The sequence below is a fragment of the Gopherus evgoodei genome, chromosome 2 (genome assembly GCF_007399415.2).
Source record: "Gopherus evgoodei ecotype Sinaloan lineage chromosome 2, rGopEvg1_v1.p, whole genome shotgun sequence".
Lineage (NCBI taxonomy): Eukaryota > Metazoa > Chordata > Testudines > Testudinidae > Gopherus > Gopherus evgoodei.
In genome coordinates, this window is record NC_044323.1 from 181,133,191 (window position 1) to 181,158,886 (window position 25,696).

At 42.4% G+C, this 25,696-nt stretch overlaps 2 protein-coding genes across 10 annotated transcripts in view; one reads left to right on the plus strand and one right to left on the minus strand.

The window, feature by feature from the left end:
- PHACTR1 (phosphatase and actin regulator 1) overlaps positions 1-11,254 on the plus strand; it is a 483,984-nt gene extending 472,730 nt beyond the window's left edge. Inside the window, exon 17 of the transcript XR_003999047.1 lies at positions 10,361-11,254. The gene's annotated coding sequence lies outside the window, so the exon portion shown is untranslated. The remainder of the gene's footprint in view (positions 1-10,360) is intronic.
- LOC115646516 (TBC1 domain family member 7-like) overlaps positions 992-25,696 on the minus strand; it is a 192,064-nt gene continuing 167,359 nt past the window's right edge. For all 9 annotated transcript variants that reach the window (XM_030552437.1, XM_030552433.1, XM_030552434.1 and 6 more), the window contains exons 4-8: positions 21,873-22,060; positions 20,593-20,730; positions 16,630-16,775; positions 4,235-4,364; positions 992-3,172 (exon numbers count right to left, since the gene is read on the minus strand). In XM_030552437.1, the coding sequence (XP_030408297.1) occupies positions 3,086-3,172; positions 4,235-4,364; positions 16,630-16,775; positions 20,593-20,730; positions 21,873-22,060 (689 nt within the window). In that variant the 3' untranslated portion in view covers positions 992-3,085. The remainder of the gene's footprint in view (positions 3,173-4,234; positions 4,365-16,629; positions 16,776-20,592; positions 20,731-21,872; positions 22,061-25,696) is intronic.

Genomic DNA, 25,696 nt, shown 5'->3' on the forward strand with positions numbered 1-25,696 from the left:
TGAGATACTTCAAAAGTGCTGCTGGACTCCATTTAAAAAATTCATTTGTTATGAAGGTGTAAGTAAGCCATTAGAGACAAGCAATGGTAAAGACTCTTTACTGTTGTCTTTCTGTTCCATGACTCCAGCTGGAATGTCTCAGGCTTCAGTCGGTTGGTCAGAGATCTGAGCCTCTCTCCCAGAACAATGACCAGGGTACCAGAAGAACTCACCCTCTTTGGGAGTTGGAAGTATTCTATCTGTAATGATCCCACACCCTACTGACCACTCAGTGAAAGTCTAAGGCCTGAATTTTGCAACTGCATTATTGCAGCATCAAGAACCAAGTTAGAATCTTTTAAAAATAAAAAAGCAAATTAGTGTAGGGTGACACCCACCTGAAATGTTTATTAATGAACCAGAGTTTTAGGTACTACTCCTGCCCAAGACCCCTTGACTGTGTATATGGTTTTATAATCATATGTTAGTAACTTGCTCTTCCCTGTTACTGAGGGAAAGACCCACACAAACACTGGGGGGAAAAGAGTGTGTACTAAGTGCCAACTGCATAAAGGAAGAGAGAATTTTCCTCTTTTTCCCCTTTAGTGATCTTAGTTGTAACAAGAGAAAGCACACCCCCCTTTTTATGCTGAAGGTTTTTGAGCTTTAGTAAAGGGGGATGTGCTGTCTCTGGCCAATGTTAAAGCATGTCTGAATTTCATTTAAGTATTTAAGAATAGGTTTTTCTATATTCAGAGCTGCACCCTTTTCCAAAAATCCTTTAGCAGCAACACGGATTATTTGAAGCACCAAGCAGGAAACACTGATGTAAGTCCATCACTTTTACTCTTGTTCTCCATTTTCAAAAATAGGTTGATTTTGTTCCTTTTCCCCACCCCGGTTGGCTGATAGCCCTTAACATGTTGACTTACATTTACACTAAATTTGATGCTTTTTTGCTAACCAGCAGGCTATAGAGAGCATATTAATTCAGATTCTTAAACACCAAATGACTTATTTGTGACTTGTATCAAGCTCTATTTGGATGGAAACAGTTAAACAAAAATGGCACTTTTAAATTATTTCTAAAACCTTTATATATAAAAATATCCAGCAGCTAAAGTAGTTTTAGCAAAACGTTTTGCATCTGAAATTGATTAAAGGAATAGAGTGAGCAAATAACTGACCCTTTTTTGTTTGAAACAGCTGAAACAAATCCCCTTTCAAATTTTCTTCCGTATCTCGACTGAATCTATTTGAAGTTGACCACAATTTGTTTTAGTGCCCCCACCAAGGCTCCCGCTCCCCCCCCCCCCAAAAAAAAACCTCACTCCACTCTACAGAAAGGAAATATTTTACTTTGCAGTTAGAGGATTGAACTGAATGTTTGTTTTTGGTTACCATGTCCTTCAGAGCTATTTTCACATTTAGTTTACTAATAGATTGGGAACTAAAAAAGCAGAAAAGTTTGTTTTCGTCTTCCAAACAGTTTGGATGAACTAGTTGAATAAACTGAAGTGAAGAAAATATTCTCTACAGCTGCAAAAAGAGGCCACTACTCTCAAAAGCTGATTTAGCATTCTCACTCTGGTTCCAGGTGCTTACACATAGACTTTCATTAAAACTTGGCAGCAAAAACAATCTATGTTAAACAGGATTATTTAAATACTCTCAATTTTTTTAAAACCCACCTCATGTGATAGGAGAGAGCTGTTTATTACTTTCTCAAACCTGTACACCTTGACCCTGCAATACAGTGAGAGTCTGGTTCTCAAGAGGCAATCTTCAACTTCCATTGGCTTGAAGGAGAGATGAGGTACTCCTCACTCTACTGTATTGAACCCATAAGGAAAGGTCTTGGCTTGGATGAGATTAAAGCCACCAAACACAAATTTTGGTAAAGCATTTCAACCATGGCTACTGATCTGTCTCAGTGTCTAACCTGAATTAGAAGGGAGGATCTTGCAGATGGCAGTGGTAGCAAAATCACTTTCTTCTGTTAAGTTCTCTATAAATGCCATTTAAAAAAAATCCACCTGTTTCTGCATTCCAGAACAAGACACAATAATTCACAATTTTATACAGTTTTTAGCAAGCTGCTTATTTACCATAGTCTAATGCACTGCTGCCACTGTTCTTAACCATAAATTGAGGTATTACCTAATAACCATTAACATTTTAAAGGCTGTTCCCTTCTGTGTTCAAAATAGTCTGAAACAAGTGATAGTGTATCTGCTAATATGTAATTCAAAGCGGTAACAAGTTTTTTTCCCTTAAAACTTGATTTAATGTTTTTAATCCCATGGCACTAAAAGGCTGTCATTTTATTAGGGTGTATATATAAACCACCAAAGGACAGCTTCCTTTAATTGTCTTATATAGACACAAAATGTAACTTGTTTAGTGTGGCATAAAGAGGCATGCAAATCTGGTCTTGCATTGTGTATTAGATCTTCTCCTGCTAAACAACTTACTTTAATGCTACAATTCAGAGGATCCTAGCCCAGTGGTTCTCAGCTAAGGAGATGCCTACCCCTGGGGTATATCAACTCATCTACATATTTGCCTAGTTTTATAATAGGCTACATAAAAAGTAGTAGACAAGTCAATACAAACTAAAATAATTCATACAATGACTTGTTCATATTACTATCTATACTAAACAAGGAATGTAAGTACAATATTTATATTCCAATCAATTTATTTTACAATTACATGGTAAAAAGGAGAAAGTAAGCAGTTTTCACTATTTTTTGTAACTGCGCTGTGACACTTTTGTATGTTTATGTTTGATTTTGTAAGCAAGTAGTTAAGTGAGGTGAAACTTGGGGTACGCAAGACAAATCAGACTCCTAAAAAGGGGTACAGCAACCTGGAAAGGTTGAGAGCCACTGCACTATCCTATTTGCATTTTGCAACTATATTATCAAAATTACTGCTCATCATAGCACAACTCAGTCTTTACTTTTACTGCAACAGTTTAAAAATTAATCAGCATGATATTTACAGCAAAAAATGTGAAACAATTTAACATCTACAAATACTAATCTAGGGAAGGACCATCAGAAGGTATGGTCTTCCAAACCATGAGGACTGCAGCACGTTCTCATACCAAATGTACCGGCATCCCACAATGTTTGTGCCACAAATCAATAGCTTTGCTCACTATTGCGTCAGTGTTATCTTGAGGAATCTACAAAAGGTCAGGAAAAAGGTTTGTGTTAAATTTAACAAGGTAGTCAAAGACCCTAAAACAAAATATCCAGTCACTCACAGCAATATTTCTGTTCTCTATTCTGTTTATTTCCCTTTCAAAAATTGTCCCTAATCAAAATATTTATTTTGGTCATAAGTAGGAGCTGCCTTTGGATGGAGCCCATGTGTTTAAGCATGGCCAGACTGGCACCCAGCTCTCAGAGAAACAATCTCATTGTTTCCACATAAATGGAGGTGGAGGGCGGTGTTTCAGTCACCTCCACAGTGAGCATTCTTTGGGGAGGGAGCAGGCCAGGGTCAGGTAGCATTGTGCCATCAACCTTGTAAGGAATATCAAAAAATTAACACAGCTTGAAACTACACTAACTTTTCCACAGAAATCTCTCAGTACCACGTGAGCATGGGTAGGATCCAATGCCAGGATACAACAAGTCCTAGCAAGATGGCTCAAGGCAGTGCTGAGGCATTGATGGTCCATGCAGAGAGCCTGTTGCCTCCATGGATGTCTGGAAAGCTCCACTCATTCAGTGTGGGGGAGGAAGAGGAGCCCAAATTCCCCCCAACAGAACAATTTGGGGAGACTTAAAGGACAGTAGGTTCTCCCCATAATCCCTCTGACGGACTATCAATTTGGCCTCTAAAGGTAAAAGCCTACATCAGCCATTCCTAAAACCCTGGGACCAGCCATCCTATGGATTCCTTTCCTCCTAAAAGTTAGTAACATTGTAATGACTGCAACTGCTATTATAACTATGGTAAACTTAAAATGTAAAATATTACCATTAAATAAAAACATATACAAAAATTGAGCACTGATTATGGGTTTAATGTAGAAAAGCAAACTGTTACGAAGACTGAGGGAGATAAGGCAGATTGAGTATTACCCAGTTCTCAGAATTGTGGGTAATACCATGTAACTCATTTTGCAATGCTTTTTATCCTAACTGAATTAACAAGGGACAAAAAGTTGTTGTTTTTTGAAACCTGAAAATATTTGCTATACCACCAAAAACAATGCACAGCTAGGATGAGTACTTACATTTTCCAGAAACTGTGTGATCTTCTCTGCGTTAGTCAGGGCCATTATCTTCATTTTAAAGGTTAACAAAATCTCCAGAGCAACAAAAACAAGAATCTTGCAGGATCCACTAATAACTTTGTCCCAAACCCTAAAATAGTAAGTAACAAAGTCAACAAACCATACTAATCTGTTCTAATCTTTTATTCATTGCAACAAATCTCTTTTTCATATAATTTCCATGAATGGAGCAATGTACTAAATTATACATGCAGTAACTGTACCAGTACTATCTATATTCAAAGTAAGGAAATCAAATGTTACAAGTTAATGACTTCTACTAAATCTCTAACTATGATGGATTAAGGGCAGAACAGTACAGTAGTAGTGCCTACTGCTGCCAACCTTACACAAAGACCCCAATTAGAAATAAAACACATACAGATGTTCTGCATTTTTAAATGATTATAAGCTAAAATTTAACAAGCAGATCTTGTTCTAGTAAGCTTAATTATTAAACATGGATGACTGTCATAACAGTATCAGTGACAATGAGATTTTTTTCCTGGTGCCAAGAAAAGGAATACAATCAGCATATCTGTAAAGACATTTGTCAAATAGTTAACCAACTGAAACTAAAAGTTCAGAAGGAATAAAGTGCTAAGCTAAACAAGGATACCTACTGTGACCAAATATTCCATCTTATTGTATGAGATGTATTACTGATATCAACATGGTATCACCAATTATGTTTCTGTAAATAATAAATTATATACACAGATAACATCTTCTGACCCTTCCAACCCACTCTCCTCCTCACATCCACCCCCCTAGTAGGATGCACAAAACTATAGATGTACTAATGACAACTTTAGACTGGAATCTGAATGGTAAATTTCCAAAGGCTGCAAGCAGTTTTACTACATGACTCCTTAGTAAAAAATAATCCCTCCCTCTTTTAATTCTTCAACCTTCATTATCATAGCTCTCGATGTCACCATTTGTGCTCATTCTCCAATCATTGTAAAATCTACACGGGATGTGAATGTCTAAAAAAACATAAAACCCTCAGGCCTACTTTATACATCACAAGTCATGAAGAAAAAAGGCACAAGCCAAATGATAGTGCCCCAGACACAGTTTACTTCCCGGACACTAGAAATATAACTTGTAGTGACTGCACAAATAATTATAATCCTAAAGAGATCAGGGCAAGAGTCTTTCCAACATCTATTAAAACTAAGCTGCTGTGACACATCCAGCCTTCTTTCATGATTCTGCTGCCAGATTTAATTGGTAACAGCACAGGTTTTAAAAAACTCGAAACATTTCCATTGATACTCAACCTGTTCCCAAACAAGCATTTCAGTCATTTCATTTTAATGCTCGTATTAAAACAACTACAATTAGTTAACTAATCCCCAGTTCACACCACCCAGGAGAATCTTTATTTAGGAAAGGAATGGAGACAAAAGCAGGGCTACACTTAAAATGCTGCATCAGCACAGCCGCACCAATGAAGCGCTTAAGTGAAGATGCTCCTACACCAACAGGAGAGAGCTCTCCCATCAGCATAGTTAATCTACCTCCTCAAGAGGCAGATTACACAGGAGGGTTAAGTTCAGTATAAACTACATTGCTCAGGGGTGTGGATTTTTCAGACCCCGAGAGATGTAGTTATAACACCAGAGGTGTGTAGTGTAGACCTGGCCAATGTTAGCAATAACCAGCCGTGTCTCCTCTTGCCCTCTCTCTGTAACTTCCAGCTATTGTTACTGCCCACGCAGCTCAGTTAATTTAAAACAATAGGAATGCGAGTGTATGACATGATGATAAATAGACTAGCAGTTGTCAGTGCCTCGCCTATGCTAGTGCTACCACCAACCGAGCTGCAGTAGTAGCAGCAGCAGAAAATTATAGAAAAAAGGCCACTGGGTTTATTTGTTTATTTTTGTAATTAGGTATTTTCTTACATGGTTTTTACACATTACATTTGATTAGTTCAAGTGTTCTTATCCTAATTTAGGATCAGACATACTTTCACGGTTTATGGCTTCAGAAAACTTGTGACAGTTAATTTATTAGTACATTGATGTGGAAATGACTTCAGAAAGTCCTATTCACAGTCACTGAAACTTAAAGCAAACGCTCTACTCATTACGATCGGTTGGTGGGATTTTTTGTGAGAGACTAACATCCTTAGAAATGTAATAGGTGTTAAATTAGCCACAGAAGGGCTCTCCTACTGTTCCTTCACTGCACAGAAACACATTGACAATTATAAGGTAAAAAAACCAAACAAACAACATGAAGAATATGAAGCTGAAACAATGCAAAATCCTATGCACATCAAGTTTTATTTACTGTGTGTTGTTCTTTGAAAGAATGCAAAGAACTATTCCACATCTACACTTTTCTGTAAACAAAGGCACACATTACAAGTCTGTGTAAAAAGAATAAAATGCTAGAAGATTCTCAGGGCAACTTCTTAGATTCCTCATCAAGTGCAGTCCTTTACTGAAAGTAAATTCTTATTCTGCCTTGTCTCAGTTCATTACCAGGACTTTCAGTAACTGTCCTGAAATACCGTTTTTTAATTTTTTCTAAAAATTGACAATATTTCATTCATTACTATGAAGTCTGTGCAAATATGCACTTATCTCCTTCTTGTATCCAGCATAATACACATTTAAGCATAAAAAACGGTTACCTACCTTTCATAACTGTTGCTCTTCAGGAGGTGTTGCTCATGTCGTTTCCATGTTAGGTGTGTACGCACCCACATGCACGGCTGCTGGAGATTCTTCCCTTCGTGGTATCCGTAGGGCCAGGTCTGGTGCCCCATGGAGCCCCGCGCTCATGTGTCGGTATCTGGCAGGGGTCGGCAACCTCTGGTACACGGCTCACTAGGATAAGCACCCTGGTGGGCCAGGCCAGTTTGTTTACCTGCCACGTCGGCAGGTTCAGCAGACTGCGGCTCCCACTGGCCACGGTTCGCTGTCCAAGGCCAATGGGGGCAGTGGGAACCCACGGCCAGCACATCTCTCAGCCCGCGGCATTTTCCGCCGCCGCCATTGGCCTTGGACGGAAAACTGCGGCCAGTGGGAGCCACGATCAGCCAAACCTGCCGACGTGGCAGGTAAACAAATTGGCCCGGCCCGCCAGGGTGCTTACCCTGGCGAGCCACATGCCAGAGGTTGCCGACCCCTGGTATATGGGATGCCGCCAGCCCTGCACCCTCTCAATTCCTTCTTGCCGTTAACTCCGACACTGGGGAAGGGGGGCGTGTTATGGAATGGACATGAGCAACACATCTCCAAGAACAACAGTTATGAAAGACAAGTAACTGTTTTTTCTTCTTGCTCATGTGGTTTCCATGTTAGCTGACTCACAAGCAGTACCCCTGGAGGTGGGCTCGGAGTTTACAGACATGTGGCTTGCAACACCACTCTGCCGAAGCTGGCATTGTCCTGGGCCTGCTGGGTGATGGCGTAATGGGATGCAAGGGTACGGACTGAAGACCAGGTAGCAGCTCTGCAGATATCTTGAATTGGTACCCGTGCAAGAAACGCTCCTGAAGAAGCCTGCGTTCCGATGGAATGGGCAGTTTGTGCCCTGCTTGTTCATAGCAGAACTTGATGCAGGCAGTTACCCACGACAAGATCCTCTGAGAGGTAACCGGTCGGCCCTTCATTCTGTCTGCCACTGTGACAAAAAGCTGAGTCAGCTTACGGAAGGGTTTAGTTCTCTCGATGTAGAAGGCTAAGGCCCGTCTAACATCCAAAGAGTGCAACCGATGCTCCTCATTAGTCTTGCCAGGCTTTGGGAAGACCACCGGTAGGAAGATGTCCTGATTATAATGGAACTATGACATCTTTGGTAAGACGACCAGGTGGGGATGAAGCTGGAATTTGTCCTGATAGAACACTGCATAAGGGAATTCTGATGTTAGTGCTTTTATCTCAGAGACCCACCAGGCTGAAGTGACCCCTACCAAGAAAGCAACCTTCCACAAGAACAGTAGCAGGAGGCTAGTAGCTCGAAAGTGGGGGGGCGGGGGGGGAGGCAAGACCTGTGACCAAGAGAGCACCAGATTTAAGTCCCATGAAAGGATTGGGTTGCGAATCTGGAGGTAGTCTCTCTCCAACCCCTTCAGGAACCTGATCGTCATTTCATGGGAGAAGACTGATCTGCCCTAGATTGGAGGATGGAAGGCTGAGAAAGCTGCCAAGTGCACCATGATCAACAAAATTGCCAGGCTTTGGTGCTTGAGATGCAGCAGGTACTCTAAAATGGATTGAAGCGAAGACCGGGAGGAGGATGGACTCTGGCCCAAGGCCAAACACGTTAAGTGTTTCCACTTGGCTAGGTAGGTTGCCCTGGTAAAAGGCTTCCTGCTACTCAACAGAATATGTTGGACTTGCGCTGAGCAGAGAGGCATCCAACAGAGAGTGTATCGAGCAAAACTGCTGACATTTCCTGTTCTGCCCGGACACAAGTATCTCCACCCAGGGAGTTCCCCACTTCTGGAAGATTACACTGACCACCTCTGGATGGAGTGACCACTTGTGGCGAAAAGAGAAGGACCTGCTGAGGAGATCATCCAGCAAATTTTGGGCTCCCAGAAGGTGACAGGCCTTGAGATGAATGGCATGCTGCACACAAGTCCCACATACGGAGACCCCTTGACACACGGTAGACGAGTGGGCTCTATCTTGCTTATTGATGTAGAACATTGTGGCGGTATCATCCGTTAAGATATTCACTCTCTGCTCTTTAGGTAGTATAGGAACACCTGGCAAGTCAAGTGTACCACCCTGAGCTCCCTGATATTTATATAGAGGGAGTAATCCTCCTGAGATCAGAGGCCCTGCATACTCAGCTTGCTCCCCCACAGCCCCAGATCCAAGGCATCAGAGACCAACGTCACCAAACCAAGCAGGGCCATAAAGGAAACTCCTGCCAACACCAATCGCGGGTCCGTCCAAATCAAGGAGGACAGTATATTTGACAGAACTGTGACCACTGAGTCCAAATGGTGTCTGCCAGCAGCATAGACCAACCCCAACCACATCTGCAGGGGTCTGAGGCACAGCCGCATATGCCAGACAATGCAAGTACATGCTGCCATGTGGCCTAGTAGCCTGAGGCAAACCCAAGCAGTCATGAGTGGATGGGCTCTGATGCTTGCGATGAGCTCTGACATAGCTCAGAATCAGGTCTCCGGTAGGTAGGCTTTGGCCTTGGTAGAGTCAAGCACTGTGCCTATGAACTCTATTCTCTGGATTAGGGTCAGAGTTGATTTCTGTTCCTTTATAAGCAGGCCCAGCACCTGACAGGTAGCTTGTATCAAGTCAAGGCTATGTTGGACCTGGGCTTGATACATGCCTCTGATAAGCCAGTCATCAAGGTATGGGTAAGATCTGCATGCCTTGATGCCTCAGGTAAGCTGCCATCACCATCATGCACTTCATGAAAACCCTCAGAGCAGACAAAGGGCAGAGCCGTGAGCTGACAATGGTGCTGGCCTACCTCAAATCAGAGGAATCTCCTGTGTCTACAGAAAATAGAAATATGAAAATAGGTGTCCTTCAAGTCGAGGGCGGCATACCAGTCTCCTGGATTGAGAGATAGCAGGCCATGCAGAACTTCAACTTCTTGACATATTTATTGAGGCAGCGCAGGTTTAAAATGGGCCAGAGGCCCTCTCCACTGCTCTTCAGGATTAGGAAACACCAGGAGTAGAACCCCTTCCCTCTCAGCTCTTGAGGAACATCCTCCATGGCCCCTACACATAGGAGGGATTCCACCTCCTAGATGAGAAGCTGCCCGTGAGAAGGGTCCCTGAAGAGGGACGGGGAAAGGGGGTGAGAGGGAGGGGTGGAAGAAAACTTGTGTAACCAGCTGTTATGATATTGAACACCCAACTGTTCAAGATAGTCTGGGCCCATGCAGTAAGAAAGGGGGACAAACAGTCCAGAAATAAAGGGGGGAAGGAGATCCTGAGGTAACTCCAGTATGCCATCCTTGGGCACACCCTCAAAATGCCTGTCTCAGCCCATCAGAGTGGATGCAGGACTCAACTGGGGGGTCGAGGACAATGAGGCGGACTGGTGGCATCTGAAGCCTCTGTCTTTTCTCCTCTAGAGTCCCTGCTGAGGTGGAACCGAGAGCCTGAGTGGTGGCTAGAAGTGTCTTCTCAAGACCGGCGGTGTATACAGCCCCAGGGAGCATTGGGTAGCCCTGAAGTCCTTCAGGCCATGCAGCCTGGTGTCTGCCTGCTCCGAAAACAGAGCATTGCTCACAAAGAGGAGGTCCTGGATGGATTGCTGCACTTTGTGAGAGAACCTTGAGGACTGCAGCCACAAACTGTGCCGCATGGAGACCACTGATGCCATCAGCCACATCCAATGCCGCCTGAAGGGAGGCCCTGGCCACTGCTTTCCCCTCTTCCATGACGGCCAAGAATTCCTGCCTTGACTCTTGGGGCAGTGAGTCTTTGATTTTGGCCATCGAATCCCATATATTGTATTCGTATCGCGCCAGCAAAGCTTGCTGGTTGGCGATACGCAGCTATAGGCTGGCAGTAGAATACACCTTCCTACAGAAAAGATCCAGTTTCTTAGTGTCTTTATTTTTAGTGGTTGTGCTAGATTGCCCATCTGTCCTGTTCATTTGTGGCTGAGACCACCAGTGACCCTGGGGATGGGTGTGAATACATGTACTCAAAGCCCTGGGCAGGGACATGGTGGTACTTCTCTGCCCTTTCAGATGTTGGGGGCACAGAAGATGGAGTTTGCCACTGTGCTTTGACGAGCTTCAGAACTCCATCATGCACTGGTAGGGCCACCTTGGAGACAGCCACCGCAGCCAGAATGTCAAAGAGGCCGTTGGTAGGCTCCTCGAGCTCCTCTACCTCCAACCCCAAGTTCGAGGCAACTCATTGAGGAGTTCCTGGTGGGCCCTAAAATCGTCTGGTGGCAACAGGCTGGCAGGTCCCGCCAAGAATCAGGGGAAGATGAACATAATAAGAACATAACGGCCATACCGGGTCAGACCCAAAGGTCCATCTAGCCCAGTATCTGTCTACCGACAGTGGCCAATGCCAGGTGCCCCAGAGGGAGTGAACCTAACAGGCAATGATCAAGTGATCTCTCTCCTGCCATCCATCTCCATCCTCTGACAAACAGAGGCTAGGGACACCATTCCTTATCCATCCTGGCTAATAGCCATTTATGGACTTAACCACCATTAATTTATCGAGTTCTCTTTTAAACGCTGTTATAGTCCTAGCCTTCACAACCTCCTCAGGTAAGGAGTTCCACAAGTTGACTGTGCGCTGCGTGAAGAAGAACTTCCTTTTATTTGTCTTAAACCTGCTGCCTATTAATTTCATTTGGTGACTCCTAGTTCTTGTATTATGGGAATAAGTAAACAACTTTTCCTTAACCACTTTCTCCACATCACTCATGATTTTATATACCTCTATCATATCCCCCCTTAGTCTCCTCTTTTCCATGCTGAAGAGTCCTAGCCTCTTGAATCTTTCCTCAGATGGGACCCTCTCCAAACCCCTAATCATTTTAGCTGCCCTTTTCTGAACCTTTCCTAGTGCCAATATATCTTTTTGGAGGTGAGGAGACCACATCCGTACACAGTATTCGAGATGTGGGCATACCATGGATTTATATAAGGGCAATAATATATTTTCAGTCTTATTTTCTATCCCCTTTTTAATGATTCCTAACATCCTGTTTGCTTTTTTGACTGCCTCTGCACACTGCGTGGACATCTTCAGAGAACTGTCCACCATGACTCCAAGATCTTTTTCCTGACTCGTTGTAGCTAAATTAGCCCCCATCATATTGCAGGTATAGTTGGGGTTATTTTTTCCAATGTGCATTACTTTACATTTATCCACATTACATTTCATTTGCCATTTTGATGCCCAATCACTTAGCTTTGTGAGATCTTTTGAAGTTCTTCACAGTCTGCTTTGGTCTTAACTATCTTGAGCAGTTTAGTATCATCTGCAAACTTTGCCACCTCACTCTTTACCTCTTTCTCCACATCATTTATGAATAAATTGAATAGGATTGGTCCTAGGACTGACCCTTAGGGAACACCACTAGTTACCCCTCTCCATTCTGAGAATTTACCATTAATTCCTACCCTTTGTTCCCTGTCTTTTAACCAGTTCTCAATCCATGAAAGGACCTTCCCTTTTATCCCATGACAGCTTAATTTACGTAACAGCCTTTGGTGAGGGACATTGTCAAAGGCTTTCTGGAAATCTAAGTACACTATGTCCACTGGATCCCCCTTGTCCACATGTTTGTTGACTCCTTCAAAGAACTCTAATAGATTAGTAAGACATGATTTCCCTTCACAGAAACCATGTTGACTATTGCTCAACATTTTATGTTTTTCTATGTGTCTGACAATTTTATTCTTAACTATTGTTTCGACTAATTTGCTGGTATTGATGTTAGACTTACCGATCTGTAATTGCCGGGATCATCTCTAGAGCCCTTTTTAAATACTGGCATTACATTAGCTAACTTCCAGTCATTGGGAACCGAAGCCGATTTAAAGGACAGGTTACAAATCTTAGTTAATAGTTCCACAACTTCACATTTGAGTTCTTTCAGAACTCTTGGGTGAATGCCATCTGGTCCCGGTGACTTGTTAATGTTGAGTTTATCAATTAATTCCAAAACCTCCTCTAGTGACACTTTAATCTGTGACAGTTCCTCAGATTTGTCACCTAAAAAAGCCAGCTCAGGTTTGGGAATCTCCCTAACATCCTCAGCCATAAAGACTGAAGCAAAGAATCCACTTAGTTTCTCCACAATTACTTTATCATCTTTAAGCGCTCCTTTTGTATCTCGATCATAAAGGGGCCCCACTGGTTGTTTAGCAGGCTTCCTGCTTCCGATGTACTTAAACATTTTGTTACTACCTTTGGAATTTTTGGCTAGCCATTCTTCAAACTCCTCTTTGGCTTTTCTTATACTCTTGCACTTAATTTGGCAGTGTTTATGCTCCTGTCTATTTGCCTCACTAGGATTTGACTTCCACTTTTTAAAGGAAGTCTTTTTATCTCTCACTGCTTCTTTTACATAGTTGTTAAGCCACAGTGGTTCTTTTTTAGTACTTTTACTGCATTTCTTAATTTGGGGTATACATTGAAGTTGGGCCTCTATTATGGTGTCTTTAAAAAGCGCCCATGCAGCTTGCAGGGATTTCACTTTAGTCACTGTACCTTTTAACTTCTGTTTAACTAACTCCCTCATTTTTGCATAGTTCCCCCTTTTGAAATTAAATGCCACAGTGTTGGGCTGTTGAGATGTTCTTCCCACCACAGGGATGTTGAATGCTATTGTATTATGGTCACTATTTCCAAGCGGTCCTGCTATAGTTACCTCTTGGACCAGCTCCTGCACTCCACTCAGGATTAAATCTAGAGTTGCCTCTCCCCTTGTGGGTTCCCGTACCAGCTGCTCCATGAAGCAGTCATTTAAAGTATCGAAAAATTTTATCTCTGCATTTCGTCCTGAAGTGAAATGTGCCCAGTTAATATGGGGATAATTGAAATCCCCCACTATTATTGGGTTCTTAATTTTCATAGTCTCTCTAATTTCTCTTAGCATTTCATCATCACTATTACTGTCCTGGTCAGGTGGTCAATAATAGATCCCTACTGTTATATTTTTATTAGACCATGAAATTTCTATCCACAGAGATTCTATGGAACATGTGGATTCAATAAAGATTTTTACTTCATTTGAATCTACATTTTCTTTCACATAGTGCCACTCGCCCCCTGCACGACTTGTTCTGTCCTTCCAATATACTTTGTACCCTGGAATGACTGTGCTCCATTGATTGCTCTCAGTCCATCAGGTTTCTGTGATTTCTATTATATCAATATCCTCCTTTATCACAAAGCACTCCAGTTCACCTGTCTTATTATTTAGACTTCTAGCATTTGTGTACAAGCACTTTAAAAACTTGTCCCTGTTTATTTGTCTGCCATTTTCTGATGTGTCAGATTCTTTTTTATGTAACTGTTTATCATCTGATCTGGCCCTTACATTATCCTCTTCCATCCTCTGTTCCCGACTATAACCTGGAGATTCTCTATCATTAGACTCTCCCCTAAGAGAAGTCTGTGTCCGATCCACATGCTCCTTTGCAGCAGCTTTCCCCCATCTCCTAGTTTAAAAACTGCTCTACAACCATTTTAATGTTTAGTGCCAGCAGTCTGGTTCCACTTTGTTTCCATGAGGAGGCAGCTGTCACTGCTGGTGTGGCTGGCTCTCCATCCACTGCCGGTACTGACTGCGCTGGAACTGCTGGGTTTCAGTACCAGGATCCGGTACTGAGTTGAGCCAGTCACATCAGAGCCAGGGTCCGTCCTTCAGAAACTACCGAGGATGCCTGCTGGGAATATGGTCCCAGCATGGGAGGGAATCCCCTTCAGGGGTTCCAACAGTGCCACTGGGCCAGCCACCGAACCAATGGCCATGGCCCCAATGACAGACCTGCAGTGAAATCCAGCCTGTAAGAATGATGTCATGGCTGTCTCGGAGGAGAGCTGGGTTTGCTCTCGGACCCCAAGGAGGACCCTCGGAGACCAAGGAGGAGCTGTTGCTGCCACTTGCTGAAGGCTATGGTGGTGAGCCAGAGAGCAGTGTCACACTGGGGAGCGGTGGTGCAGGGCCAGTGCCTCAGTGCTAGAGATGCTCAACACAGTGCTGGAGATCTGGGGGCGGGGGGGGCGATGGATGATGACTGAGACCAGAAAGCCAGCGAATGGCGCTGCGGCCTGTAGTTCAGCAGGCAACTGCTGCTGCGATGGTGATTGGCACCAAGTTGAAGGCCACCTTCGAGGATTCCCTAGAGTCGGGCCTGGGTCTCGAGGTGTAGGCAGCACTGGGAGAGACATCAGGTCCCTAGCCACTTGACTGTCTGTGGTAGTGGAGAGTGCCCCCGTCAGCCCATTGATTCTTGTGCCTCTTCTTAGGCACAGGTGAAGGGAATGGTGCCAGGAAGGGCATGGTGTCAGTGGAGCACTCTCCACACCAAGGCAGGCATGCTCAGAGCCAAATCAGAATGGGACAGCTCTGAAGCTGGGCGGAGGGCGGCTTCCATTATTGGGCTTTCTGCCAAATGTCTCTGTCCTTGAGAGGGCACAGCCTGAAGCCCCTGCAGATCCTACACTTCTCTTTGATGTGCCTCACTGAGGAACTTAAGGCAGCCCATGTGCAGGTCACTCACTGGCCTAGGTTTGTGACAGGCAGCACGTGACTTAAAGCTCAGGGACCGGGGCATGCCCCATCCCCTGGGACAATGTCCTAGTTAGGACTCTAACTAAACAACTGTTTTAACTATTTACAAAAGAAAAGTCTAAAACAGTCCAAGAAAACCACAAGGGAACTTGCAATCACAAGAAGCATTCCTGTAACTGACACAGGCAGTAAGAAGGGACTGAAAGGGTGCGTGGCTGGCGGCACCCCATATACCAGCACTTGAGCGCGAGGCTCCAATGGGCACCAGAGCCAGCCCTACTGATACACTAAGGAAAAAATGTCCAGCAGCTGTGCACTTGGGCACGGACACATCTAACATAGAAAAGATATGAGCAAGCACTCGAAGAAGAAGAATTAATTCTCAGAGTAAAATGAAGAGGAAACAATAGTATTAAAATAAATAGGTTTGGCTCATGTTTTTAGGTTTGTCTTTTGTTTCTGAGACATTGACAGAACAAGAATGCCACCTATCATGAGTGACTTACACATTTTAAAGTAAATATTTTTAAAAAACACTTAGCTACTACAGTGATAAACAGGCTCCGATCCTTCAAGCTGGTATCTCCACTAGGGACTCTGCCAGTATAACTATACTAATATAGCTGTATTGGCAAAGCCTATGTAGTGTAGACTAGCCCAGAGTATGCTTTATTTTCATGAACTTTGTCATGCTTAACATATCTAGTGCTATATTTGTAAACAAACTCTCCCACTACATTTTAAAATTCAATGATAATCAAGAGTAAACATTCACTTAGTAAAACAGTAACTGCAACTAAAACATCTGAAAATTCAGGTGACATACAGCTAAAGGCACAAAATAGGGATTTGGGGTTTTAAATACTAAGAAGCTGAAAGTGATGTTAACACATGCAGCCAAAATTCTTACATTTTAACCTCATCTTTTTTAAATACCAAAAAAAAATCCACACTTTAAAAAAGATCTTATATCTGTAATAAGCGGAGTCACATCAAATTTTGTTATGATTCCTAATTCAGTGCTACTTTAAAATCAGTTTTCCTCTGGATGATGAAATAAGAGAAGTTATCTTGTACTAGCAGCTATACAAAGCTGAAATTCCTAAACAAACACACACTTGCCTCTGTAAACTGGATTCAGGTAAACAGCCTGCAAAACACTTCTTAAACCAAAGATTGTAAGGAAGTTTGCTCACTGCAGAACATGCCTTCAGATGCGCCAGAAGTCTGTTATCTTCAACGTTCAAATACTGTTCAAGAACTTTTGGCTGTAGAAAGAACAGGGAAAGAGTTTTAAATACCTCACATCAAATGGAACTCCGAGCTGATTCCCTCTTTAAGAGATGTGTCTCAAAATTAAACACATGTAAAAAGCAAATGCTAAAATCTTAATATTAGATAATGTACTGCAAGATCACATTCACCTATGGCAAGGGTTATTGAACTCTGCAATTTGGCTGATAGCATATTTGCTACACCAACTTCTGTTCCCCGCTCCTAAAAAAAATCACTTACCATTATGAGGGCTTCTAAATACTGTAGCATTTGTTCCTTTGTGTAGTAAGGAGTCAGAATTTCAGGTGATGCAGAGGATTATATCTGCACTAAACTTTCACCATTTGGGGACCAGCGCTTAATTGCTGCTACCATCACAAGTAAAACTGAGTTTAGTTCATCACAAACCTAGCTCCATTTGAGCACATCACAAAACCAACACACAATGCAGCAAAACAGGAGAAATCATGCCTCAGAGCAAATCACTATGCAACTTATTAAAAGCATTGTTTGCTGTTTAAAAAAAGCCTGTCAGAAGTGTTTTTAGAAAGACCAGCAGAATAGCATATAATGGTGGGGGGTTTAAAAAAGAGTGAATTTAAAAATCATCAGTATGCATTTATAATTCCAATATTTTTATATAAAAACCACAAAAGTTTCACTATTTTCTGACAGCTAGACAAATGACTAATTTTACAGTTGGCAAAGGACAAAAAGATTTCCCAGTGGCTGTATTCCAAAATTCCTATTTTTGGTAGAATACATAAACTATTGAAAAAAATCTGGGAGTGAAGGATCTATAGCCCTCCTCTCTTGCTAATGGGAACACTTGTGAAAATCCCCCTTCAGGCATGCAAACACTAAGAATTACGGCAATTGATGTAGTTGAGTGTAGTAACTCCCAGTAACAGATGGTGGGTTTACAAAACAATTATTTTATAACAGAAACATGTATCTACATTAAGGGTTTGAGCTTCCACTCTGACTTCAATTGTGCAGGATCAGGCCCTAGGTATGTATTTACATGAGTGGACACTGTTTATGAACAGGTTTCCTACTGTAATGTTATTTGACAAATTAGAAACGTCTAGATAAAGCAATAGGATTTCTTATAAATGCTAGTAAACCTAAAAAAAAATTTCTTCAAGTTGCCTTTACCAAAGAAATTCTGCAGAAATTCAACATTACCTGCTTTAAATGTCCACTAACAAAAAAACTCAACCTACTAAACTGACATTTTATTGCAATTTGATTCAAAAAGTATTGTTTTCCTAAAACAAAATAACCTGCTCTCAGTTCAAAACCAGCACCAGCAACTGTTACCTGAATATCAGCTAATGAAGGATATGTGATACGCAGTGGTAGAGACAGAACAATTTAAACAGCTCTACAAGTGGTCTGATGCAAAGTACAGAATTGTCAGTGTAATTAGGCTTGTGACAGATTTTGTTTAAATCAAAATAATTTTTAAAAAGTGACTGCAGTTCTAGGAATTCAAGTAGCGCTTGGATACTGTGACCCTAGGCACCCTGTGTTTACACCCTACACACCACTGCAATAACATTTGTACAAAATATGCCTTATGAGGTACCATATGAAAGCTAAAAACATGTTGATTACTAACATTATTATAAAATGCATGTGTTATCTTATATGCAAGGTTATGAATTCCCTCTGTATATTACAGTAACTGTACTTAACATTGTACAGTAACTACTTAACATTGTAGTTATGTTCCTGAAAAATACAACTTTAAGTGAAAGGAATCCAATTTTCCCATAAGATTTAATGTAAATGCAAGGGTTAGGTTCCAAGAAAAAATTTTGGGGGAAGACAAAAGGCATTATATACTGTACAGTATAGTACTGTACTGTGATTGGGAAGTGCCGCTGTCTTACCCCACACAGGCATAGCCCACTGCAGGCAAGGAGATTAGGAAGCACCTTGTGCAGCAGCAGTGGCAGCTTCCCCCCAGAAGAACAGGCGCCAACTTTGCTGGGGGATGCCTACCTTTTCCCGTCCGCGCTCCACTCCAGGCCCACTTCTTCTCACCCTCCACTCCACCTTCTCCCTGGAGCATGCCTCATCCCCGCTCCTCCCCCTTCTTCCCAGCTGTTTGACTTTCTGGGAGGAAGAGAGAGGAGCAGAAACACAGCACCTCCCCACTCCCTCCCTCCCTCCCAGAAAGTCCTAAACTGAAGTGCTGGGAGGGAAGAAGAGGAGGCGGAGAAGAGGAACTTGTGCAATGCTTCCTTGTAAAGTCTCTGCTCTTCCACAGAATCCTACAAGCAATGGACAGAGCAGACAGCCAAACAACGTTATAAGGGAGCATTACACAATTTTAAACAAGCATGTTCCCTAACAGAGCAGTGACATAACTTCAAAACAACATTAAGCGGGAGGATGTTAAGTGAGGAGTTACTGTACTAGAACATGTTTAAGAGCTGGTCTACATTAGAAAACTAGGTCAGCTTAATTAGGTCTGCCAAAGATGTGAAAAATCCACACCACTGAGCAACATGGTTCTATCGACCTAGCTACTGCCTCTCGGGGAAGTGGATTACCTATAACAATGGGAGAACCCCTTCCATCAGTGTAGGTAATGTCTACACTAAAGTGCTGCAGCGTTTTAAATGTAGACAATCCTTAAGGCAAAGACAGTTTAGCCTAGGTAAAGGTGATAAACAGGTCTATCTTAGACAGAGGAATGTAGGGTTACCTTGATTTACACATTAGCCGAAAACAAAGCTGCTAAGCCAGTGGGGTTATCTTGAGCCTGAACTCAAGGGACAGAGAATTAACATGACTCCTGCATCTCAGAAAGACACTGGAGACTGAATACCCAGGAGGTCTTTCTGATTTGTAAGACAAAGACATCTCTTTGGGGATATAGGGAACAGAGAGATACTATGGGGCTCCTTCACCTTAAGGAGACAAAGAAACCAAGCAATTTGATCTCTGTGATAGGTCTTGGCAAGGAATCTCGGGGTGAGAGAAACCATCTTGAACAAAGATTATATCTTGCTAGATTAAATTTTAGATTTTCTGATGTGCGTTTTCACTTGTATTTGCTTGTAACCATTTCTTCCTTTATCTCTTCTACATGGTATCACTTAATCCATGTTTTTCTATTAATAAACTTGTTTTACTTTTACGATAAACCAACTCAGTGCTGTTTGAAAAGATGGGTGTGTTTACTCCAGTTAGATTAATAAACCTGTGATGTACTGACTCTTTAACAGAGTGACAAACTTAGTATCTTCTATGAATGCAGAGTAGTAAGGGCTGCGCATTGCAGAGAAACATCTCTGAGGAGCTTAGGGGTGACTGTTACCTTCTAGGCAAGGTCTGGGCCAGGAGAGCCTTGAGGACCTAGCTGATGAGGAAGACTGGGCTGGTGTGGCAGAGAGCTGAGACATAGTCTAGTCACCAGCAAAACCCACTCTTGCTGAGGCAGAGTAACCCAGTGGCTCACAGTTCTGCACATCCGCAGCAGCAGGTTACAGATACAAAAGCTAAATCATATTTGTGCTCATTTTTGTTTAACTTAAAAGTCTAAAAATTCGAAATGCAATTGAAACATGTTTTAGCAAACGACCAATTTCTTACACCACAAAGTTTCAGGGAATTTACAAAGCACAACTGGAGGCTTATATTGTTATTTTATAGTAGCTAGTGGCAGATTAGAACCAGGTCTACTGACTTCCAGTCCCTTGCTAGCTCCTAGACGTAGCTCCCAAGATGTTCAGTGCATACCAAGTCACATCTCCCCCACCCCACCCAGTGTCTCTTTTCACAAACAATACTTACCAGCTGTGGTAACGAATCTTTGTATTTGTTGTTTAACTGATTCACAAAACTACTGACAAGCCAGTAGCAGTCAATATTATCCTCCACCACTTCCTCCATGGCTTTAGCTATGGCAAGAAACACTTCATCTTCTGGTTCCTAGAAAACAAAACAGAAAATTGGGATCCACAGAATTGTTGGGCTGCCCATGGAAGTTAATGTGAATCCTTGACCCTGTAATTTTGATAGATGACCTGGACAAATATGTGAAATGAGAAACGGTACTGACATAATTCAAGCATTTGGCACTAACTGCATAACTGTATTTTCTATAAAAACTGAATAAATAAATTAAATAAATAAATAAATAAATTTTAAATCAAAGTGACAGAAGTTTGGTGTGGCTCAGTCGTATAATAGAAATAAAAAGTTACCAGTATCAGGTGACATGAGTCAATATTAATGCTGTGTGTTCTATCAAAAACATGGGGCCATCCTCCTCCCTTTTACACCACAATGCTTGCTAGTTTATAGAACTGCTCTTTGCTTACAGATGTTGATGTGTACAGAATGATTTTGTCTGAGATAGAAAGGCCACTTCTATAGACTTTTATTTACCTGGATACTAGTAAACTCTCCCTCATGGAACAAGGCACCTTATTCCCAAAGTACAACTCAATATGTACTTGAGATACATGCTGTCTTTCTTTCACTAAACGTTAGATTTCCCTATCACCAAGATTATATCATGCTCTCTGCTTTGAAACACAGAAAGGGAACAGAAGTCATGGAACTTAACTATTAGAGAGCAGAACTCCCATCATCAATTGTCAAGCAGTCCTGCAGCAGCACTAAATACTTGAATAAAACCCTCAAACAGCTCAGGTTAACAAAAATGCCTGGTCAGTAAATTGCAATAATTTAGGAACACAATGTAAGTTGCACTAAATCACCGCTTTTAGTGGCCCAGCCACAAGACATTCAGGAATCTCTGCTGCAGCAAGACTGTCATTTGCTTTAAGGCATTTCAGACAAAAAGAAATGATGGTAGGAGCTAGAATACAAAAGGCAACAAAGCCCAGAAAAAAATATAGAAAAGGTTTTAAGGCATAAAAGCTTATGCAAGAATTTGTGGGAAATGAATGAATGTACAGTTTGAGTAAAACCTAGAATTTGATATTAGTATCCTTACACTCACTTCATTTTGTCTCTGTATATCTTTCATGCTATTAATAGTTTCAGTGTAATGTTTCTTTTGTCTGAAAGAGTTCTGTTGAAAGTCAAAAGAAACAATGACTGACCAGAGGAAAAGCCAGATTTCGAGGCAACCTTCCTGACTCCAGTTGATGCATGCGAAGGAAAACTTCAACCTGTGGGGTAAAATCCTTGATAAACCGAATTACTTGGAGGGCATGATACACATCCCTATATTGTTCCGTTCGGTACTTCATCACCAGAGTATGAGATTCATGGTGAGGAGGAATAATTCCTAAAAAAAAAAAGAGAGAGAAAGAGAAGGAAAGCAGTGAATCCCCTTTCTAAGGGGCTACACTTACTTCAATATGTACTAATATACACCCTGCAAAAGATGTAGGTCCCAATCATGCAGCTCTTACTCATGTGAGCTTGGGTAAAGTTACAGTATGGAATCCTATAAAGTCAAGATGACACAGACCAAGCAAATAATAGTATTTATTAAAACTGAAGGTCGTGTTGACTGAATGCAGGAATGATTTATTCACAGACTTGGTTTACTGATCCCCTTTTAGACCTTAGCATCTGGCTGATCATTTTTTGTCCATGAGGTCACTGGAGGCTGGTATGCTGAGAAGAGTTTCATTGTTTGGTATGAGGAGAAATTAGTTTCATGATGTAATGATGTAAATGCATTTTAAAAAAAAAATCAAAACTGCCATTGGCTTGGATTTATCTGCAGCATTTACTATATTGCATTTCCTGTGTATTTGTGCTGAGCCTTCCCTTTGTTTTGGAGATAAACATAGATGCAGAACAAATATTTTATTCCTCAGTAATAAAGACATTCATGGTCTCATAGAAAAAACAAAATAGACACTTTCTATACAAATGTCTTACCAACAGCATAACAAATCAGCAGCAGCTTAGACTGAAGAGCAGTTATACAAAAACAGAACCGTTCCCTTTCCAAAATTCTATAGTCCCTCTAAGAATATCAGGGTTGTGTGTGGGAATATAAGTAACACAAAGGTACTGTGCAACTTTCTTATTTAATTTACATTACCCACAGTGGAACCTTCTTTACTCCACCTTGGCAGGAGGAGTAAGTGGAGTCAACGGGGGAGCTGCGGCAGTCAACTCAACACCATGAGGACAGCCCAGTAAGTCGAACTAAGATACATCGACTTCAGCTACGTGAATAACATAGTTGAAGTTAGTTACAGATCCAGACTAACACGGCTACCCCTCTGATACTTGACACCATGCAAGGCACTGCATTTAGCTGTATGGAGTGGAAATCCATCAACCTCATGAAGAAACTTGCACAAATACAGACAGATATCTTCTTCCTTTCCAAATACAAACGGATGGACATCATACCAAATGGACTAAAGATAAAAAATCCACTGCTATCTACATACTACACAGACCACAGTGAGAGATTATGCCATACTTTGTCAAAGAAACTGAGGAACCACCTGATCAGCATCCTATACAGCAAACAGGAAAACATCAAAAAAGAGCTCTCCAACCTGGAGACTCTCATTAATAACCAAACTTCCATACAAACGGACTTCACTAAAATAAGACAGGAGATCTACATTACTCACTTCACCTCTCTACAAAGGAAAAAGGACTGTAAGCTGTCTAAACTCCTACCTGCCACATGGGGCCACAACCGTGGTACCCCCAACCCACCCAGCAATATCGTCAATCTATCCAACTACACACTCAGCCCAGAAGAAAAGTCTGTCCTATCTCGGGGACTCTCTTTCTGCCCTGCCACCCCCACCAACATGATACAGTTCTGCAGCGATCTGGAAGCCTACTTTCGACATCTCCGACTCAAAGAATACTTTCAAGACAACACTGAACAGCGCACTGATACACAGGCACCCTCACACCAACAGCACAAGAAGAAGAACTCCACATGGACTCCCCCTGAGGGTCGAAATGACAGCCTGGACCTATACATTGAATGCTTCCGCCGACGTGCACAGGCAGAAATTGTGGAAAAACAACATCGCTTGCCTCATAACCTAAGTCGTGCAGAACGCAATGCCATCCACAGCCTCAGAAACCACCCTGACATTATCATCAAAGAGGCTGATAAAGGAGGTGCTGTTGTCATCATGGACAGATCTGACTACCAAAAGGAGGCCGCCAGACAACTCTCCAATACCAAATTCTACAGGCCACTTCCTTCAGATCCCACTGAGGAATACACTAAGAAATTGCACCATCTACTCAGGACACTCCCTACACTAACACCAGAACAAATCAACATACCCTCAGAGCCCCGACCAGGGTTATTCTATCTACTACCCAAGATCCACAAACCTGGAAATCCTGGACGCCCCACCATCTCGGGCATTGGCACTCTCACTGAAGGACTGTCTGGATATGTGGACTCTCTCCTCAGACCCTATGTCACCAGCACTCCCAGCTATCTCCATGACACGACTGATTTCCTGAGGAAACTACAACGCATTGGTGACCTTCCAGAAAACACCATCCTAGCCACCATGAATGTAGAGGCTCTCTACATAAACATCCCACACACAGATGGAATACAAGCTGTCAGGAACAGTATCCCTGATGATGCCACAGCACAACTGGCTGCTGAGCTCTGTGCCTTTATCCTCACACACAACTATTTCAAATTTGATGACAATATATATCTCCAAATCAGTGGCACCGCTATGGGCACCCAGATGGCCCCACAATATGCCAATATTTTTATGGCCGACCTAGAACAATGCTTCCTCAGCTCTCGTCCACTCATGCCCCTTCTCTACCTACGCTACATTGATGACATCTTCATCATCTGGACCCATGGGAAGGAGACTCTTGAAAAATTCCACCACAATTTCAATAGTTTCCGCCCCACCATCAACCTCAGCCTGGACCAATCTACACGGAAGGTCCACTTCCTAGACACCACGGTGCAAATAAGTGATCGTCACATTAACACCACCCTATACCGAAAACCTACCGACCGCTACGCCTACCTTCATGCCTCCAGCTTCCATCCCGGGGCACATCACACAATCCATTGTCTACAGCCAAGCACTGAGGTACAACCACATCTGCTCTAACCCCTCAGACAGAGATCAACACCTACAAAATCTCCACCAAGCATTCTCAAAACTACAATACCTGCACCAGGAAATAAGGAAACAGATCAACAGAGCCAGACATGTACCCAGAAGCCTCCTACTGCAAGACAAACCCAAGAAAGAAACCAACAGGACTCCACTAGTCATCACATACAGTCCCCAGCTAAATCCCCTCCAACACAACATCAGGGATCTACAACCCATCCTGGACAATGATCCCACACTTTCACAGGCCTTGGGTGGCAGGCCAGTCCTCGCCCACAGATAACCCACCAACCTGAAACATATTCTCACCAGTAACTGCACACTGCACCATAATAACTCTAGCTCAGGAACCAATCCATGCAACAAACCTCGATGCCAACTCTGCCCACATATCTACACCAGTGACACCATCACAGGACCTAACCAGATCAGCCACACCATCACCGGTTCATTCACCTGCATGTCCACCAATGTAATATATGCCATCATATGCCAGCAATGCCCCTCTGCTATGTACATAGGCCAAACTGGACAATCTCTACGGAAAAGGATAAATAGACACAAACCAGATATTAGGAATGGCAATATACAAAAACCTGTAGGAGAACACTTCAACCTCCCTGGCCACACTATAGCAGACCTTAAGGTGGCCATCCTGCAGCAAAAAAACTTCAGGACCAGACTTCAAAGAGAAACTGCTGAGCTTCAGTTCATCTGCAAATTTGACACCATCAGCTCAGGATTAAACAAAGACTGTGAATGGCTTACCAACTACAGAACCTGTTTCTCCTCCCTTGGTTTTCACACTTCAACTGCTAGAACAG